Source organism: Ictidomys tridecemlineatus, chromosome 3, assembly GCF_052094955.1.
Source record: "Ictidomys tridecemlineatus isolate mIctTri1 chromosome 3, mIctTri1.hap1, whole genome shotgun sequence".
Taxonomy (NCBI): Eukaryota; Metazoa; Chordata; class Mammalia; order Rodentia; family Sciuridae; genus Ictidomys; species Ictidomys tridecemlineatus.
The window spans coordinates 48,932,923-48,953,775 of record NC_135479.1 but is presented as its reverse complement, the minus strand read 5'-3'; the positions used below and the strand labels follow the sequence as shown (position 1 = coordinate 48,953,775).

Sequence of the window (20,853 nt, the reverse complement as noted above, 5' to 3'; positions counted from 1 at the left end):
TACCTTAGTCCAAGCTGACATCTCTAAGGCCTTCTAAACTTGTCTCCCCAGGGCACTCAGGCTTCCTCTTGTGTCCCCCAACAGCAGCCCCCAAGTTTCCTTATCAAAATACAAGTCTGTCGATGGCTCTTCCTGGCTGACAACCCTGCTGCAGCTTCTTGTTGTAGACAGGTTAAAATACACCCGAGCCTTGACCATGCAGGACGGCCATCCAGAATGACCCCAGTGCTCCCTACCCTCCTTCCCCAGCAGGTCCTCCCCACAGTCACTGGTCTTTCTGCTGCACCTGCGACTTTAAAGAGGAGGACACTGAGACACAGAAGGGAGCAGCCATGTATTGCTCCAGTCTCCAAGTTGACACCTTGATGTGTAATCCTATGTAGTTTCTACTTGACTTTCCAGAAAGTTCCATTCTGTTAGCCACACAGAAGCCAGTGGGTTCTTTATAAAACCCAATGACTAATAATGTCACCACCCCCTTGATTAAGTGTCCCAGTGCTGCCAGAGTGGAGACAGGACTCTAGGGGAAGGGTGAACCTCTGGGGGGGGGGCTTGGGGTGGGGTACAGGGAGGGGGCAGCAGTACCTGTCTCAGGATGAAGGAGACCACATCAGTAGACTCCCAGTAGCTGGCGTGGAAGAGGTGGGGCAGGGCCACCGTGGGGAAGGCGGTGAGGACATCGGGGCAGTACAGGGCGTAGTCGATCCTCTTGGTGCCCCACCACTTGGCCGTGACTGCGGATCCAAGAGGGAGGTGAGGACAGAGTGGCCAAGGGGCAGCGTGGGACTCCAGCTGTAGGGACCCAGTGGTAGATAGGCCACGTGGCGCTCAAGTTTAGGGCCAGAGCACTAATGAGCTCCGGGGAGTGGGCCGCTCTGCCTCCTTCCTTCTCACAGTGGCCCGTCCACTCTACTCCAAGATGTCTACACCAAACTAGTCCCCAGGAAGGAGGACCAGACTCATAAAGACACTCAGGCACACCCTAGGGTACTGCTCAGCAATGATTTCCAGTGGGCTCTGGGTGAGGTCAGGACTGAGTCTATGCCTGGAGAGGTCAGGCCTTGGTGACAGACCAGAGTCCTGTCCAGAGTCAGAGGTCAAGGTCTTTTAAGGTCAAAGCTCAGTCCTGGGTCAGGGACAGGAGTCGAAGCTCCATTCAAGATCAGAGCTCCGTCTTGGCCATGGTCAGAGTTCAGGGCTCTGTCTTGGGTCAGAGGTCAAAGTTCTCTTTGAGGTCATTGCTCAGCCTGACCTCAAGGTTCTACCAACAGTCCAACAGTCCCCAAAAGGCAGGATCCCCACCCAGGATGGCCTTGACCCCTCCTCCCTACCCAGGGGACCTGTCCTCAGCATCCTGACTGTGGACCAACAACCACCCAGAGCAAGGTCCCTCTCCCTCAAATGCAGGCAGGGCCCCAAAAGGACCTCACTCACTGCGGGAGGCACCCACAGGTGCCAGGCCATCCGAGGATTCTGAGCTGTCACTCTGCGAGCTGCCCTCACTCATCCTTCGTCCTGGGCGCCGGGACCTTGGGGCCTGAGGGAGTGAGGCAGGGGCATCCGGAAGTGGTGGGCTGCCCCGGGAGTTGCCCTCCAGGAATAAGGGGCTGTGGGTGTGCAGGGCATCAGCTGGAGGGGGAATGTCAAGGTCAGGGCAAGTAGTGGGTCTCCAACAGAGTTGCCCACTAGGTGCCAGCCCCGTGCTGGGCAGGAAGCTGGACACACAGAGGAACCAGCCCTGGTCCATCAGTCAGCTTGCACCCCACAGCGCGCACGCACGCGCGCGCGCACACACACACACACACACACACACAGAGCCGGAAGGGACTCCTTTTCCATAGTCTACTGTTGTATTCCATCTCCTCTCAAGTTGTAAATTATGCAGGCAGGAGTGAGGGTCCCAACCATCTCCCTCAAACCCAATAAATAAAGCTGCAGAGGAAGGCTAAGGGAGATTGGGGTGACGTCTAACCATGTCTTCTTTTATCAAATTCCTCCCCCGGGCCACAGAGGACTATGGCTGAGCTGGAATGAATGGAATTGAACCCCAGTCTAGGAGCTAGGGTGGCCCCTGGGGGTAGGAGATCCTCTGACTAAAGAGGGAACATTGTAGGATGGACAAGGGAGGTTTGCAAGTCCTGCACACCCATCAAAGCTCCTGGCAAAGAAGAGCTTTGGAAAATAGGTCTCTGAAATACAGGATGCTAATGGGCTTTAGCCTTGATGAGTCACTAGCACAGTATCCGCCGCCCCCCTCCCCATCTCTGACCCAAACCTCCAAGCAGGCTTAAGCTAAACCTCCTCCTCGGTGGTGTGGAACCAATGCTCTGATTTCCAAGCCTGGGATTATCCCCTCCAAGGCTGCCCTGTCCTAGCTCACCCTCTGAGCCCGGGAGGCCACACTGCCCCTTCCCCAAGCCCACCCCCCAGCTTCTGTTTTCCTGCACCTTCATCTCTTCTCCACCTGTCCCAATGCACCTCCCCAGTCAGACCTTAGTCAAAGGCCACCTCTTGCATGAAGCAATGGCCCACTCCCCACTGTGCCCTTCCATATTCCAGTTGGAGCCCTTGGGAATAGCGCTGGACATAGATCCCTAGACTTGCCTCTCTGACTACTGGACTGTTACTCCGTCCCCAGCCACAGGAGCTTGGCCAGGAGCCTATCAGAAGGCAAAGCGGAGGTTTCTGACACCAAGATGCCTCATACAAAGCTGGAACTTGGCACAGGTGGGTGCTCTGGAGATGAAGGAGTCAGCTGTTCCTGTTCTCCTCTCCTCCAAGAGCACAAGACCCTGCTCACATAAGTCACCCATCAGCCGACCACTTGGTGAGGCTGGACCAGGAGAGCGGCTCTGGAATACCACCTGGCTGGGGCCCAGCTTCCAGCTCACACACTCTCGGGGTCCCAAGGACCTACCGAGCAGAAGAGACTGTCCATCGCCCAGTGGGAACCTCTGGTAGCGGGGCACGCTGACGGGAGGCACCAGGTGGAACTTGGGCTCCAGCAGTGGCTCAAGCCGGGAGGCAGAGGGGTCTGCGCAGTGGAAGAAGCTGTAGACCTGGCTGCAGGCAGGACGCACCTGGAAACCTGGCGAGTCGGGTGAGAGGGGAAGACACATGGGGAAACCCACTTCTAGGATCTGCCCCCTCGGCCTTAAAAGGCCTCCTGGAGTCCAGCTTTGGGGAGCCTACTCTTGTGCTCGAGAACTTCTCCTGGCTCCCTTCTACCAACAGGAACAAAGCTCTTATGTCCAGTTTGGCATTCAAGGCCTTGCCAACTGCTTTACCCAGGAGTGCCATTTACCACTGCACCCTGCGGCTCTGGTAAACACCTGCAGTTCCCCAGTCTGCTCAGCTACTTTCCTTTCTCTGTGCCTTTATTCAAAGGGTTTCCCAGGGGCCCTCCCTCTACTATTTCCGCTGGTCAGGTGCCTTTCAATTCCTGCACCTCCCAAGTCACTTAGTTGCCGCCTGATCTATGAAGCAGATCCAGGTTCCTTAGTCAGGTAAGCAGCTCTCTTTGTTCAGACCTCCAGGGACCCCACAGGAAGGTTTGCCAGAACCGATGGAGCACTTCTCTGGCTGACCAGAAGGTGTCTCCACGGAGGCCCCTGCCAGTTCCTTGGGTATCCTTGGACTGGACCATGCAACCTCCAGGGAATCCTGGAGTTCTTCTGTGACATGGAGGGTGGCCCTGAGTTCTACCTCCTCGTTGCAACCAGAGCCCCTTCCTCTTATTCTATTCTATGTCCTAGGTTGTCAGTAAGCTTTGGAGGAAAAAGTATGGAACACTCTGGATACAAGAATTACGCCCTCTGCTGGTCAAATCGCCTGACATATGCATTTTGGAGGAACATGAAAAGCTTTATAAGCTTCAGGGTAAGTGTTTATGGCTACTCTTCCCACAGGGCATGACTGCAGGACAGTGGGGTCAAATCAGCCAGGAGCATGTGACAGGGACAGTGAACTCCTGTCTGCCTTTGTCCACCAGCTTTTCCTCCATCCGCCCTGACTCCAGGACCCTCCTTGCCCCATTTCCCACCCTCCTACTCCCCCCATTTTAAGGCCCTGACAAAAGGGCCTAAGAACACACTGGTATCTCAGGTTCCAGTCCGTGCCATACCCACCATCCAGCCCAGGCAGCACCGTCTTCCGCATGGCCAGGACCAGGCCCAGGGGCGAACCAAACAGGAAGAAGTCAGACACGTCAAAGTCAAAGCGGCCCAGGCTGACCTCGGGGAGCTGGGACCCCCCAGCTGCAGTGAGCTCGGCCTCATCCTTCAGCATGCTGGAGTGGATGCTGCCAGAGGAGGAAGACACAGGGGAGGGCAGGTCAGGGAAGGACAGGGAAGTCATCCAGCAGGACAGCCTGAAGCCTGAGAGCCGAGAGTCCATCCTCCATCTCAGGGGCACAGTTCAGAAGCAGAGTCTGCTTAGCCGACACCATCAACATGAGTTGGCGATAATCTCAGCATTGGCCACCAAGACCCAGCCAACATTTGGCTAAAGCAGGGGTCAGCAAACTTTTTCTGCAGAAGGCCAGATGGTAAATATTCTGGACTTTGCGGGCCATATGGTCTCCATCACACCGATTTAATTCTGCCATCAAAACATGAGAGCAGCCACCTAGGACACTTCACAGTACGTGTGGCTGTGATCTGCTACAACTTTATTTACAAAAATGGGCTGAGCACCTGGAAGTAACTAAGCATTCTGCACGCAGACAGGCCTGCCCCATGGAGCTGCCATGCTGAGAATTCCTGCACTGTCTACCAGAGAAACCCAGCCTGGCCCATCCGCAGACCAGCTGGCTAGTGTCAGCCCTGCCAGGATGAGGGCTTTAGTTGTAACTCCTGTTGCAGACAACCCACAGACAGACGCAAACAGCTTGGTCTCTCCACCCCCCTCCAGTCAGCAGATGAAACGGGGCTGAAGGAGAAAAACAGAGACAGGACACCACACACAGAATCCCAACCATTCCCATTCCAGGTGTCTGGATCTCCAACTTGTATCCAGCCAGAGCTGGGTGCTGAGGATCAGGAAGAAAACCAGGGACCTCTCCGGAACTTCCAGTGAGCATTAGGTACCACTTAGAGATGACAATATAACCAGGGAATGGTGTGATCTATCAGGCAATTAACTGAATGCAAATTCTACTAAAATACTCGAGTTGGAGGAAAAACAAATTTAGAAGTAGCAATGGAAATAGTACAGGCAAGCATCCCACCCTCTGGAGTGAGAGTCTGCAAAGGTGAATCCCCAGTTCCTCTGCCTCTCACAGTGTGAGCAGCTCACATGGGGGAAGATGAGGCTGGTGTTTAACCGTACATATTTCATGGACGGCATGGCCCCCCAAACACGTGCCAACTCTTTAATTGCCAAAGAAACAGCCATCTGTCCCTGCACCAGAGGGAAAAGCTGGCTGTGTTGGACCAGCTACCAAAAACCTCCAGTTTCTTATCACTCTGCCTATTTGGGTCTTTCCTAAAGGATTTTTCAAGGATGAACCTTCATTTGCATGTAGCTGCTTTTCTAAAGGAGAAATCATCAGAGGAGCTTTAAATATTTCAAAGTTTAAACACATAGAGGTTGTGACCTAGTAATTAACATCACCAGGAATCTATCAGAAGGAAATACAGTCATCACCCGGTTATCCACAGGGTGGACATTCCAAGACCCTCAGTGGATTCCTAAAACCACGGAGAGCATTGTACCTTATACGTGCTGTTATGTGTACGCACCTGTGATAAAGTTTCATTTATAAATAAGGCATAGTAAAAGAACAACAGCCCAATTATTATAACAATATGTTAAAATGAAAGTTATGTGAATGTGGTCTCTTTCTCTCTCAAAATATCTTACTGTACCTTTTCACCTAAAGGAAGTACTTTATAGCTTCTCTTTGGCCTATACAAATACCAGCATTGTTACTCTTGCCATTTAGGGCCATTATTAATATGTAAAAATAAGGGTTACTTGAAAATAAGCAATGTGATGTCATGACTGTCAATCTCATAACTGAAATGGCTACTAAATGACTAACAGGTGGGTAGTATATACAGGGTAGATACATTGAACAAAAGAATAATTCACATCCAGAGCAGAACAGTGTGAGATTTCATCATGCTACTCAGAATAGTGTGCAATTTAAAACTTATGACTCATTTATTTCTGGAATTTTCTAGTCAATATGTTGACACAAGAAGCTGAAATATGTTGATTACAAGAAGCTGAAACCACAGAATGCAAAACTTTGGATAAGGTAAGACTATTGTAAACCTGATATATACATCAATGTTAATACACAAAGATGTCCACTGTGGTGCTATTTATAATAGAGAAGAATTCAGAGGAAAAAAATATCCAGTTACTAGGTTTAAGTAAGCTGTTATCCATTTGCTCAATAAAGTATATTGCCATTAAGAATATTTACCAACTATTTTTAATTATATGGGGAACAGATCATGATGTAAAAGACTTTGAGCGAGGTTTTGTTGTTTATTTGGTTTGGTTGGTTGGGTTCTTTGTTGTTTTAAGTAATACCATATGCAAAGTATGTTTAAAAATATAGAAGAGAAATACTCTAAAATGTCAATAGTGGTTCCTGTGCCTGGGAGAGGTCGAGAGAGAAGATATATTATTTTCTTTCTCTCTGTTTTGTTTGGCAGTGCTAGGGATTGAACCCAGGGCCTCACACATGCTAGGCAGGCACTCCCCCACTGAGCTACACCCACAGCCCAAGATGATATATTTTCTAAGGGTTTTAATGACCTCCTGATACTTGTCACTTGTGTAAGAAACAAGGAGCGTGGGAGGGAAATGAGACTTGAGGAGAAAGAAAGGAAAAAAAGACATTCCTGCCAATTTGGGTCTATGATTAATACTCCTTTGTGTTCTAAATAAATGTATAAACCATGCATTTAACCCTTGTTAGTTAACCGTCTCTTCTAAAAAGTTAAAGAACAGTGCATGGAGGTCTATAAACAGAAGTGTGCTGTTGCTGGGTGTGAGGGCACACGCCTATAACCCCAATGGCTCAGGAGGCCGAAGTAGGTGGATCGCAAGTTCAAAGACAGCCTCAGCAACTTAATGAGACCCTGTCCCCAAAAAAAAAAAAAAAAAAAAAACGGGGTGGGAGGGAAGTACGGGGATGTGACTCCATGGTTAAGTGCCCCTAAAGTCAATTCCTGGTACAAAAAAAAAAAAAGTGTGTTGTGGTCAAAGCACTGAACTGGGGACAGGGAGACCAGAGTACTGACCTCCGCTGTTTGGCGTGAATGGCCTCCTCTGAGAAATAGAGAGGACACACACCTGGGATAACTCTCAGAACATGCTCCCATCTGTTACTTCACTAGATTCTTCAAACCACGCAGAGGAGCGGTGTGGGCAGGGTTGTTCTTTTGCAGAAGAGAAAGCTGAGGCTCAGAGAGGTGAAACAAATTGACCCCAATTCTTTCTGCAAGTTTCAGCAGAGCAATGACAGAAAGCAAGTCCCTGGATCTCTATGCAGGACTCATGGTAAGTGGCCTGGGTCCCAGCATTTCAATATTTCTCTAGGGGTGGTCCCCATGGAAGGGTCTGGGACAGGACTGTCTCCCGGATGCTTTGATGAAAAGAAGGCAGAAGCCAGGGCGGGGGGTACCTTGAGAGGAAGGCATGGTGCTGGGTGATGGCCTCACAGTCATAGGTGGAGGAGTCGCTCTGTTTCCGCGGCAACGGTCTCTTGGGCTCCTCATCCTCCACTCCGCTGGAGATGTCGATGTTGCTTTTGCTGAGCCGCTTGCTGCTGGCCAGACTGCAATCTTCCTCCACCATAACTGGGGTGTCCTTAGGGGCCAGGTAGAAGACAGGAAGCATTGCAGTCACAGGAGACTCTGGAGCCCTGCCTCCTCCCCCGGGGCCACGAAGCCCTTCCTCCTGTGGTGCAGGGAACTACACTTTCAAAAAGTGGCACGCAATGATGGGGCACAGCTATCTCCTATGTCCATGGGGATGACATGAACCCCAATTAGTGCCCTGTGCCTCAGTTTCCCTACCTCTGATAATCATCTCTAGCTACTCTTGCAGGAAGGATTACAATATAATCCATTGTACCACGATGTCACTGTGCCAACGTGAAGGGTCAGCAGAACCACCCCCAGGGGAGGCCCCTGATCTCCCAGGGCTGGGGGAGGGCTCCCAGAGACAAACCCTCCCCAGTCCCACCACCTCGCCACACCTGGGTGCTGCTGATGCTCCCTTTCCGGCTGCTGCTGCCAGGGCTGTCCCCTGAGGGTCCCGCACTGTAGCAGATGGCATCAAAGGCCAGGAGTCCACCCACACAGTCCCCGATGAGACACACCTGTAGGACACACAGCTGGCACTGCATGTAGGCCTGCCCCTGACGACCCCCTCACCCCCAACCCAGACAAAGCAGGGGTCACTTTCCCGTGGGAGACTAAGGCATTTCTCCTACAGAGGCACTGAGAGCCCAAATGGGAAGCAGGGTCATCCTGGGGTCATGGTTTTATCAAGGGTCAGCCCAAGGACAAAGATCAGCCTGTGTTCAGGGGTCAGACTCAGCTAGGGATCAGCACGGGCTCCAAATCTTAGAATCTTAGCCTCATTTTTCCAATCAGCAGAAGGCAGGCAAATCCCAAATCTCAAAAGCCTCCTTCAATCTCAGATGCTCTGATTCTAGAAGGGTCTGCCTTGATCTTTCTGGCAAAGACCAGCCTCTCTCCCGGGCAGCAGCGAGGACAGAGAGCAGGCCATCCTACCTGTCCACTGAAGCCAATCCCATCAGAGGACTTGAGGAACTCGCTGTAGACCTGGTTGGCTCGCTTGATGACGGTGGCAACGGCATCCTGGTACTGCGGGGAGGAGATGGCCAGCAGGGGCAGGGCGGCCAGAGGGACATGGTCCTGGCTGCTGCTGAGGCAGCCCTCATCATGGCTGGAGGGGTTCAGGCTGCAGACAGGGGGCCCAAGGTAAGCCCAGCCAGGATCGGGGAGTGGGCAGGTGTGGAGCTGAGAATGAGGAAGAGGAGGGCACTTGCTGGCCTGGCACTGGGCCCCCTGCTCCAGGGACTCTTCAGGAAGACCCAGGCAGGTGCTCGTGTGAGACAAAGCACCAGCCATGGAGACACGGGGAGCAGGAGGGGGAATTCAAGCCTGTGCTGACTGCTGTGTGTCCAGCCCGTGGTGTGGCACCGCCATGCTCTCCTGCCCTCTTCTCCATGGCCCTAAGGTCACCCCAGTTCCTAGGAAGAAGTCAGCCAGGGAGCCAACTAGTGTGGGTTGCCGGTGGGGGGACATAGCATCATGCAGACTTCCTGGAGGGCAGAGGGTCTGAAGTAGGTTTTCAAGGAAGCCTTTGGAGAAGCTGAGCAGGGAGGAGGAGAGAGGGCATGCCAGCCGTGGGGCTCACACTGCTTGGAGGTGGGTACCTAGCTGAATGCACAGTATTGCAATCCCTGTGTGGGGGTGTTATATACAGAGCTCTCCCAGGCTTTGCAGAAAGGGCTGAGAGAGCCTGCCCTATGGCACCCACACTCCTAGGAGAGTGTCAGACTTCACATCACCTCTCCTCCCCCACCTCCCTGCCCGCCCCCCCTCTTAGAAAGTCTCTCCCTTACTGGGCAGCCTTCCCATGTCCACCTGGCTTGCCTCTGACCCCTGGTGCATTGTTGAGTCTGGACATAGAGGGAAGCTGGGAACTCCCCAGCCCTGCCCAGAGACAGCCCTTCCCCAACAGCAGAAGCTCAGGCTGACCAGAGCCCAGTTCTGATCCCCCTGGGGACCCCATGGAATCTAGGGCAAGTGACAGAGCTCAGGCACCCTCGGCAGGTGGCAGAGTCCTCATGATGTGCATGGCTGACACCACCAGCTATTCCTCATCTCCAAAGAACACAAATTAGAGGAAACAGGCCTCCATTGCAGCCGGAGAGATTTTAATTAGCTGAGAAAGAACTCCCTCCCAGCAGTGATTACGGGGTGATTAATGGCCCTGGCAAGAAGCTGCCTGGGGGAGAGGTAAGCTCCCTCCCACTGCACCCTGGGATGGCCAGGCCATCCGTCTTCCTGGAGATAGTGGTGACCCAGCTCCGGAGGTCAGATGTCCTGCGGGTGGGGGAGAGGCAGGGTCCTGAGATGGATTAGGAACGAAGACAGTTAACTCCCGGACTGATAGTATGACAACAGAGCTGCCTTGGCCTCAGCAGCTCCCAAATCCTGCCACAAAGCAGGGATTGGGGAGTTGTTAAAGATGCAGATTTCAGGGCTCCCACCTCCCGGTTCAATGGCTGGGGGGGGGGGTGAACCTACACATCTTGCTTTTACAGTTTGACAAGAATCGCACCAGGGACTGGGGCGATTAACTAGGTGGGGAACCAGCAGCCTAATCCCCTTCCTTCCTTCCTTCCATCTCTGATTGAGATCTGCCTGCAGGCGTCCTGGGAACACAGATAAATCATTCTCTGCTCACTCAGTGCAGAGAAAAGAAAGAGGGAAAGAAAAGGGCCAGCCCATGCTGGCTCCTGATCAACCCAGGGCAGGGGGACTTTGGCCTTTCCAGGAACCCCTGGACAGGTTGCTCGGCTGAGGCTCTCCCCAGAGCCACATCTGGCTGAGCACACCTGTTCCCTTTTCCCTGGATGGTTGGGAGCTCCCCATGCACCCCAGCTCCTTGCTTTCCACAAGCCCTAGGGTGAAGGGGCTCTTGAGGCTCTGGCGAGGTCTTGTGAGAGGGGCTTGGATCCAGATAGAGGTGCCAACAGCTCTCTTTCACCCCTAGCTACGGAAAGTACCCAGCTTTTCGGCTTCCAGTCCTAACAAGATGCCAAATGCTCTATGGGACTTGGGCCCTGCAGGTGCCCAGGTCTTTTGTGCAGATCATTGAGAAACCAGAGTATCCACCTGGCTCCAGGCACCTGCCTTCATCAAATTCAACAAGAATACCTTGGGGGCACTGGAGCCCTAAGGCCCAGGAGCAGTGGGTGGGATCCCCCAGAGGGTACAGACTCTGGAGGACTCCTGGTATCTCAGTTTGTCCCCCACAGATACCAGGACCTACAGTGGATGGGGACGCACCAGCATCTGCAGTAAGAGTGCTGCCCAGGGCTCGGTCTGTGCTTCTGTCCATGCCATCCCTGCTCCTCCTACTCCGTGAGGTTCTCTGCCTTGTGTCAGGACCTCTTCCTACCCAGCCCACTCTCTACCAACGTGTGCTAATGCGGGGTGAGTATGCGCATACATCAGCACACAGAATCCTCACGTGCACTCTGGGAGGCAGTTATTATCATTACTGCTCCCATTTTAAAGATGCAGACACTGAGGCCGGGAGAAGGTCGCATCGCAGAAATTCAAATCCAGGCTGATCTGAGAGGCTAACACTTGACAGTTATCACACTCAAAAGTCACCTCCTCTAGGAAGTCTTCCCTGGCCTTGTCTCAGAGTGTCCACGGGCCACCCCCATTATGGTAATTATCCCTAGCAGGCAGTAATTGCATAGCTCAGGAGTGAGGCTGCCTTAGTGTGGCTCTTGGCTTCGTATGCTGGGTAACTCTGGGAGAAAATGCTGAACCTCTCAGGTCCCTCATCTGTGCCAACAGGATCAGGCCCACTGAGCCCAAGAACTGGACCCAGGGAATCATGAGCACCTTAACACGACTAGCTCCCAGGTAGAAGACTCTTGCAGACCACTTTCCACCAGGGATGCTCATGAGCAATCTGGATGTGACACCTCCCAGAGGCCTCAGCAGGCACCCCCCTGCCCACCAGGTACCCACATGGCAAGAGCAGCCCTTCCAACGTCCCCCTGCACCCACCAACCCAGCTCCTCCAAGCAAAAATGGACTCACTTAGAGACGAGCGAGAAAGCCTCAGAGCAGATGGCAGGACAGGGGACGAACTTGATGAGGATGTGGCCCACAGCAGCCGGGAAGTGGGCACGCATGACCTTCTCCAGCACAGAGCCGAAGGTGTGGATGTCAGCCGCCTTGCAGGACGGGTCCCCTGACCCCGTGTCCAGGACGTTCCCTCCATGCAGCACCAGCAGGAGAACGTGTGTCTTGCAGGAGCGCTGAGAGCAACCTTCCTGAGAGGGACAGGGTTGGGATAGAGAGAGGCAGGCAACAGGGGACGGGGGACATAAGGGCATTGGGGGATGGGGAGCTGTCCAGTCCTCTGTGTGGTAAGACCTCCGATGCACTACGAGCATCTTGCCAGAAGTATAACAGAGCAGGAAGAGTCTGAAGAGACCCTTCACGTTCATACGGAAGCCTGAAGCCCCGAGAAGGACAGGGAGCTGCCCAGGGTCACCCCGCAAGTCAAACAAAGACGAAAGCTATGCAGCTGTCTACTCTCCTAAGGCTCTTCCTAAAATCCTGACCACAGATGGGCCCAACCGTCTCAAAAACCCAACACACCTCGCTGTCCTCATGGATCTCAATGCTTCCCTGGGCTGGGAACTTCTGTCTTCTCAGGGAAGCCCGGTACAGTTCTCCTGCAGAGGGGACAGAGGAGCATTCAGCATCTCCAGGACTCCCATGGCAACAGGTCACTCCCCGGGCCCAGTTGGCCACATAGCTCTTCTATTGAAGAGCTAGGATTATATCATAGTTAGCACCTGGGGAGAGTCAGCCGGTCCCGGTCCCTGTCTCTGCAGTCCACATATCACGATATGCTTTGTCCTACTAAGAAAAGGAAGCGTGGCAGAGGTAGGCCAGGGTGGGATGAGTAGGGGTGTTTTAGGAGGGGACTGTCCTGGCTTTTCTTCACCAAAAACAACAGCCACAGTGTGGTATCAGCTGATGACATCTACTTCCAGTCCTGGCTGTCAATCTGGCCTCCCTCTGAGAACAGCTGGAAGAGCTGGTGTGATGGTTAATTCCATGTCAGGTTGCCTGGGCTCAGGGATGCCCAGATTGCTGGGGAAGCAGATTTTGAGGTATGTCTGCGAGGGTGGTTCCAGAGGAGATTAACCTTTGAATTGGGAGGTCGTAAAGAAGACTCACCCAGTCCACGTGAGTGGGCATCATTCAATCCACAGAGGGCCTGGACAGGACAAGAAGGCAGGGGAAGGGAAAATTTGCTCTCTCTTACTGAGTATGTTTGTCCGTCTTCTACTGCCTGGGGACATCGGTGCTCCCAGGGCTTGGGCCTTTGGACTGGGACTCATACCATGACTCCCCTGGTTCTTAGGCTTGGACTAAAACTATACCATTGATTTCCTGGGCCTCCACTGGCCAACACATCATGGGACTTTTGAGTTTCTGTAGCTGCATGAGGCTGTCCTTCACGATCAGTCTCTTCATATAACTCTGTCTATCCTGTTGGGTCTGTTTCTCTGGAGAACCCTGACTAATACAGATGGATAAATAATTTTTTAAAAACCATCTGGTTGAGCCAGGCAGGGCGGTGCATGCCTGTGATGCTACTTGGAAGCTTAAGGCAGGAAGATCGGAAGTTCTACGCCAGCCTGGGCAGCTTAACAAATAAAAATAAAAAGGGTTGAGATGTAGATCAGTGGCAGAGTATCCCTGGGTTCAATCCTCAGTACTGCAAAGAATAAAACTATCTATCTAGTTGGGGCAGATGGGAGCAGGGGTAGTTCGGAGGCAGAGCACTTGCCTGGTGTCTATGAGGCCTTGAGTTCATCCCCAACATCACAAATGATAATAATAATATAATATAATATAATAAATATAAATATATATATATACATATAACATATACATGTGTGGTTGAAGCTCTCAGAGTCATAGCAAGCCCTTGAACCATGATCCAGAGGAAGGTGGACTCTCAGAGAGGTATGGCCAACACTCGGGAGGACCATCAACATCACCCAGAGCTTTGGAGTGAAATTAGTTACTGCCAAAAAAAAAAATGTGCTCCTGACTCCTCCCAGTTGCCTGGCTCAACACCTCCTCCAGGAAGTGCTTCCTGGCACCCAGCCCTTCCTGAGCACTCGTTTCTCTAACACAGAGGTCTATAGCCAAGGGTGGAATCTGGCCCACCACCTGTTTTTGTAAATAAAGTTTTATTGGCACACAGCCAGGTTCATTCATTTACATATTGTCTATGGCTGCTTTCACACCATAGCAACAGACTTCAGAAGTGACAACAGACTTACAGCCCTCAGTGCCTAAAATATTTACTATCTGGCCTTTTACAGAAAAAATGTGCCCACCCCTGATTTAACACCCATGCCCCCCAAATGTCATGATATCCACCTCTCAGGTAAAGAGAGACCTCAAAGACACCCAGCAGCTGCCCTCCACCTCAAATTAATGCCTGCCACCCTGAGGAATCCCTCCTTCCATCCGGTCCACCTTGCCTCCTTTCCTTTCCCCACTGTGAGATGGATGCCATCTTCCAAGACCCACAGCTAGGCCGTGAAGCACTTGTTTGCCTTTGTTCATGGGGAACTCGTTGTCCCTTACAGAAGCGTGGTCCTGATGAGGATGGCCTTTTCCTTCACACACTCCCCCTCTTACCCTCCAGGAGCCTGCAGCTCCCTGATAGGAGTCACATCTGGGGACAGTCCTTCCCACAGGCTCCCTGGGCATCCCTGACCTACCTGTGTATGAGTCAATACCTCCTCAGCCACCACCAACCAGCCCAGGAGGAGGGTGCTTTGCAAAGAATGCCCAACAAAGAGCTTTCCTCCACAGAAAAATGCAGTTTCTGAAATATTCTGCCCTCCCAGACATAACCCCGGTCAGAGGATAACTGTTTCCTAAGCGCCTAGCAGCTGACCACACAGGCAGGAAATCATTTCCTGAGTGATGGCTTTTCGGGGAAGGAGACAAAGATTTGTTCTGAGACCTGACTCTGCCCAGTACTTTCTGATGCTCCTTCTAGTAGCTCAAGTTCTTTTGCCTTTCAGACATAACTCAAGACTTGGCCCACCAGGCGAACACCTGTAATCCCAGTAGCTCAGGAGACTGAGGCAGGAGGATCACAAGTTCAAAGCCAGCCTCAGCAACTCAGTGAGACCCTAAGCAACTTAGTGAAATAAAAATTAAAAAATAAACTGAGCTGGGGATGTTGCTCAGTGGTTAGGCACCTCTCAGTTCAATCCCTGGTAGAAAGAGAGAGAAAGGAGGAGGAGGAGGAGGAGGAGGAGGAGGAGGAGGAGGAGGAGGGAGGAGGAGAAGGAGAAAAGACCTGGCCCTGGGTTTGGCTAGAGGAGGCCTGGACAAGACAATAATAAAAGACCACAGGAATGGCCTGGTTCTATTGAGCACTTATTATGTGCCAGGCTTGTATGTGCTTGACATGTCTTATCTCAATCATCCTCTCAGTTTGGATGGATTTGCTCTTAGTCCCCTTTTATAGTCAAGTGAGTTCAAACAATCCAGGTCACCTGCCCCAGGACACATAACAAGACAGAGGGAACCCAACTGGAGTACCCCACGTCAGGCAGAGGAAGATGCTTAGCCAGGTGCGACACTATCCTTCTGAAGCACACACCATCGCAGTGAGGTGGACGCAGCAATCCCCATTCTGCAGGAGAAGGCACGGAAGCACAAATTGACAATGGCACCTCAAAGATGAAAGTCCCGTTCTGCTGCCTGGAAACCTCTTCTTAGGACATGAAGTGTTTTGTCAATAGGAAAAGAGCACACCTGGAGAGGAAACCGACAAGCAGCTGTGCTTCATGGTGCCTGCAGCCTAACGTGCGGCTCTGGGGCAGGTGGCGCAGGAGGAACAGAGCGTGGCCAGGGCTGAGACCATGGCTACAGAGCCTGGGATGCCCCTCACTTCTGGGGCTGGGAGAGGCCTGGCTAAACCATAGACTTTGGAACCAGAGTGCTGGAGTTCAAGACGTGCCTCCTATCCTCCCGTGCCTCAGTTTCCTCATCTGGAACGCAGGATGCTATTATGAATGACCTCATAGAGCAGTGGTGAGGATAGGTGGTTCATCTGTACAAAGAACTTCAGGCAGGGCCTGGAGTAGAGAGGTGCTCTGTGTTAGTGGCTTTTGTTATTCTTATTCTCCAGGCTCAATCAGGGGGCACAGAGCTGGGGCCACAGCTGACGAATGGAGCTGGAGGCTGATGGGGACATCGCCGCCTCTGCACTGGCCTTCCCTGCCGCCAAGTCCCTCCCTGAGCCCTGGCAGGCTCACCAGCCTCGCTGGGCTGGGTGCCTGCTTGCAGTGTGATTACAGGATTAAATGCTGTGATTGCCACAAATTACCATAGCGAGTCTATAAATAACTTGCAGGGAAGACATGAGGGTCCTGCTGTCTCCTGGGCACCATGCCCTCTAGTAGGTGGGGGCTGGAGCCTGCGCCCTCGCTGATGACACAGACTGAGGAGCTCCTGCCTCCTCCATCTGCCTGGAGTCAGCTCCTTCGGGCCCACGCCACGCTCTGGGCAATGAGTTGGTGGACATGTGCTGCATTCCCAGCCACAAATGATGCTGAGGCGTTTCCTGGCTCAGCAGGGACAACAGCCACAGGCTGGGACTGGGCAGGGTTGTCTTCACTGCCACTCCATCCCTCCACAGCCAAAGGGAAGAGTCTCACCTCCTACGCAGCTTGGGGACAGAGCCTTGCTTCCTTTCTGGGCACGGCTAGAAGTGTTTTGCTCTGGGCAAAGGAGGAGGAGCGACCTAGCCTGCCAGATCTACACTGTGGTCCATCAAGAGTGGACTACCAAGTCGGGTGCAGTGGCGCATGCCAATAATCCCAGTGGCTCGGGAGGCTGTGGCAGGAGGTTTGTGAGTTCAAAGCCAGCCTCAGCAATTAGTGAGGCCCTAAGCAACTCAATGAAACCCTGTCTCTAAATAAAACATTTAAAAAGGGACAGGGAATGTGGCTCAGTGGTCGAGTGCCCCTGAGTTCAATCCCCAGTACCTGCCCCCCACCCCCCAAAAACATGTTGACTACCAGGACCAAAGCTATCCCACAGGAAGGCATATCTCCAGCCATAGCAGAGGCCTTGGGGCCACCCTGACTGTGGCTTGCCTGCAAAGCTTTGCCTTCCTAAGAACCAGCCATTCCTACCACAACAATTGAGGTTGCTGGCTCTATGCACCCATAAGGCATCCCTTTTTCTCTCTTCCTGGTCTTTGCATATACTGAGCCCTCTGCCTGCTAAGCCCTCTCTCACTTTGCAGACCAGAAAACTTCTATTTGTCTTGCAAAACCCTGCTCAATTGTCAGTGTCTCTGGAAAGCCTTCTCAGAGCTACCGAGGCCATATGGCAATCCCACGGCCATGAGCTGGGCCTGGCTACTGCTGTGAGCTTACTTATCTATGGTCCCAACAGACCTTTGAATAGGGTTTATCAGCTCTCAGGTCCTGGCATTTTGGGGAAAACTTTTTGGAAGCAAATATCCCAGGACACACACACAGCCGTGAAACATCTTCGTGCTGCTAAACCCGCAGGAGAAATCAAATTCAGGGAAGCCCCACTGGGAAGCATATTTCTTGAAAGTCCCCAGGGAAACTGGTATCTGGCAAGTCATGGAGCAAATGAATAAACAAATGCTTTTTGTTGTTGGTGGTGGTGGTGGGTGGTTGGACGGTTGGTTGGTTGGTTGGTTTTGCAGTACTGGGGGTTGAACCCAGGAGTTATATATATCCCAACTCTTTTTAATTTTAGAACTGCCTAGTCCAGGCTTCGTGGTTCCACCTATAGATAGCTCCCCTAAAGAACTGCCACCAGGAGTCCAGGATGGTAGAGACCCCACAAGCAAGGGGCCCAGGACCTCACCACCAGGCTGTTTGTCCCTTCCACTTCCTGTTTGCATGACCCTGTTCAGGTTGGGTCCCTGCTGTGCCCAGAGTTGGGGTGGGGGAACTGACAGGTGCTTTTGTGAGAATGTCTCAGGACAGGCTTTGAGAAAGGCCGGCTACCCCAGCGCCTGCTCCCAGCGCTCTGCCAGCTCTGAGCACACCAAGCTTGCCATGGCTCCTCCTGCCATCTGAAGAATGGAGGCTATTTTTGCTTAATCATAGCCTTGGAAAGGCACAAATCGTGATCATTCCCTTCTAATTACCCATGCACCACACTGCTCTTGAGACAAAAGCCAAGGTCGTCACCCACGCGCTTAGTGCCCTGAGCAAAGCAACACCCCATCTTGGCTAAAGGAGACAACTATCTCTGCTGCTCTTGCCACCAGCTGCTAGAATCCACCAGGGGTGGACACTGGGGGTGTCCCCGGCTAGCAATGACAACTTCTTCTATCCTGCCAGCACCCTGGTGGTCACTGTCACGTCCATCAGTCACTCCTGGGGTCCACTGAGCAGAGCTGGACCCAACTTGAGATCATGAAACATGTCCTAAGAAGTAGCTATACAAGTATTTAATCCTCAGTGGGCAGAAACAAAAATGTGTGCATAAACCCAGTGACTTTTACCCTCTTGTCCTGAAATGAGATTTGGGAGATATAACTGGAAAATATCTGGGAAGAACTATAACCTCATTCAACAATAAATGGGGAGCTCCAACCACGGTCCTAATCCCCCAGGTAAACCCATGAAGAGAAAGATAACACACACACACACACACACACACACCAGGCAGACCATGACAAAAATCCCAGGATGAGACATGAACACCCCATCCATACCACCATGAAAAGAGGCAGGAAATCTGAGATTCTAAACCCAAGCATGAGTGTGTAGCCTCCATGCCCAGCAGAGTATGGACCCAGGGACCTGAAAGGACTTGCAGGTATAACCCCAGACTCACTTCAAGGGCCCATGGAAGAGAAAAGAGGAACCAAGAAATTGCAAATGGGAAATGTCACCTGTATCACAAAGCAATTGATGCCAACTAGAATATTTGATGTGAATTCTCAGGCAAGTCATAGAGCAAGTGAATAAATAATGCTTTTGTTGTGGTGGTGTTGGGTGGTTGGTTGGTTGGTTGGTTGGTAGGTTTTGCAGTACTAGGGATTGAACGCAGGAGTGCTTTACCACTGAGCTATACCCCAGCTCTTTTTACTTTTTATTTAGAGAAAAGGTCTTCCTAAATTGTCTTGAACTTGGAATCCTCCTCCCCAAGTAGCTGTGATTACAGGCATGTGTGACAGCACCTGGCTAAACAAATTTTGAGTCCCCATAAAAAGAAAAGAAGAAGTGGCCACTCGAGTTTTGATGAGTTCACCTGGAATATTCTTTGCCAAGGCCATCTCATTGCTTGTGGAGTAAGTAGGGTCACAGGTCTGGCAACTCTAGGGCTTAGGGCATCTGGGGAGGAAGGGCACTTGGGCAGAAGGATAGATTGATCTATGGAACCACAGTTCTCACCACAGCAGCTCATAGAATGTGGTCTGTACTTAGGGGACAAGTGCAAGAATTCACCAAGCTACACTGCAAGGTTCTGTCCTGGCCCACAGGTGACTACTCAGAGGGTGTCAGTAACAGATTCCTACTAGCCCCACGCTGGCAGTGGGGGCTCATCACCAACACAGGATGCAGATGGGACTGCACAGAGCAGGGAAACACTAGGTCCTCTTCTGAAGGCGTTAAAACTTTTTTAATACAGGAAAATTGATTATCCAGTGAAATTTTCTTTAGGACACCAGTTGACAAAGATGAAAGTAAACCAGTTCTGGCTGAAGCAGGTGGAGGTGGGGGACAATATAGCTGGGATCTTAATGTCTCCAAAGGCCCATGTGTTGAAGGCTTGGTCCCCGGTCTGTAGCCCTACTGGGAGGTGGTGGAATCTCCAGGAGGCGGGGCCTAGTGGGAGGAAGTTAGGTCATCAGGGGTGTGTCCTGGAAGGGGATATTGGGACTCTGGCCCTTTTCTGTCTCTCTCTTTGCTTCCCAGAAACCTCAAAGTGTAGAGTCTTCCTCCAACACATGCTCCCAACATATACTGTGCCACCACAGGCCCAAAGAAACAGGGCTAAGTTTCCACGAACTAGAACCTCTGAAACCACAACTAAAAATAGCCTTTCCTCCTTTTAAGTTGATTATCTCAGGTATTTTGTCACAGTCACAAAAATTGATCAACATAGGGGCCCAGAGCCCGACTTTCTCACCCCAGCCCAGCCCTGCCACGAGGCAGTTCCTTAGGGCTCCACAAAGCACAATTTCACAGCCACTGGCCTCATTCACCAGCCAGACCCCAGGCCACCTCCTCTGCAGGTGTCCCAGCCCCAATCTTTGCAAAAAACAACAATCTGGGTAGGGGTAGACAAGAAGCCTGAGGCCTTATATTAGAAGGAAATCCAACAAAATGTTGTCAGCAATTTTCGGGTTGCTGGGACAAGGGGTGATTATTTTTTCTACTTCTACTTTTTCTCTCTTTTTTCAATCTTTCTCTAGAGAACCCATATTTCTTTTAGTTTTAAACTATTTATGACTACATCCATTGAATAGACAATGCAAGCTTGGGCTATATTTAGGCGAAGGACATTTTCATACCAGTCACAAACCCCTACCTTAGAAAATACACACTGCCAAGAAAACAAAGCCAAATGTTGTCCTGCCCTCTGGGAACTGACAGGCTAATCAGGCGATAAAAAAAGAAAAGAGATTCTTGTGGAGGAAAAGAAGAACTTGAAATGTGACAAGCGAATTAAGATCCTGTGTTTGAGTGAAAGAACCAACTCCATATCCCCTGCTAATTTCTACCCTCCTCGTTACTACCCAGCTTGTGAATCCCACACAGCACCTGCCTTCAAGGAGCCTTCAAGTCCCCAAGATCACATGACCAAAAGCATGTCTCATGGCGGGGCCAGGTCACATGACCAAAGGCTGCAAACACCCCTGAGTCAGGCTAACGAGGCTGCCAAATGTCAAAATTACTTCTCCACTTTTGAGGCTGCACAACCAGGGTCCACAGTTCAAAATGAGAAAGGGGACGATGTTGACCAAACTATAGTTCGACCATGTGCGTGCACG

At 51.7% G+C, this 20,853-nt stretch overlaps 1 protein-coding gene and 1 long non-coding RNA gene across 4 annotated transcripts in view; one reads left to right on the top strand and one right to left on the bottom strand.

Moving 5' to 3' along the window:
- Window positions 1–20,853, bottom strand: part of Pitpnm3 (PITPNM family member 3) — a 95,333-nt gene that overhangs the window by 15,912 nt on the left and 58,568 nt on the right. The window contains exons 4-13 of one of the 3 annotated variants that reach the window (XM_078042703.1): window positions 12,996–13,035; window positions 12,408–12,484; window positions 11,841–12,076; window positions 8,760–8,949; window positions 8,219–8,341; window positions 7,643–7,827; window positions 4,128–4,300; window positions 2,918–3,088; window positions 1,435–1,629; window positions 586–734 (exon numbers count right to left, since the gene is read on the bottom strand). In XM_078042703.1, coding sequence (XP_077898829.1) covers window positions 586–734; window positions 1,435–1,629; window positions 2,918–3,088; window positions 4,128–4,300; window positions 7,643–7,827; window positions 8,219–8,341; window positions 8,760–8,949; window positions 11,841–12,076; window positions 12,408–12,484; window positions 12,996–13,035 — 1,539 coding nt within the window. The remainder of the gene's footprint in view (window positions 1–585; window positions 735–1,434; window positions 1,630–2,917; window positions 3,089–4,127; window positions 4,301–7,642; window positions 7,828–8,218; window positions 8,342–8,759; window positions 8,950–11,840; window positions 12,077–12,407; window positions 12,485–12,995; window positions 13,036–20,853) is intronic. The other 2 variants (XM_078042702.1, XM_078042704.1) reach the window with 2 other exon arrangements.
- Window positions 8,879–14,033, top strand: LOC144376154 (uncharacterized). The gene is made up of 2 exons (XR_013436287.1): window positions 8,879–8,969; window positions 11,039–14,033. It is a non-coding gene; the product is annotated as an uncharacterized LOC144376154 (long non-coding RNA).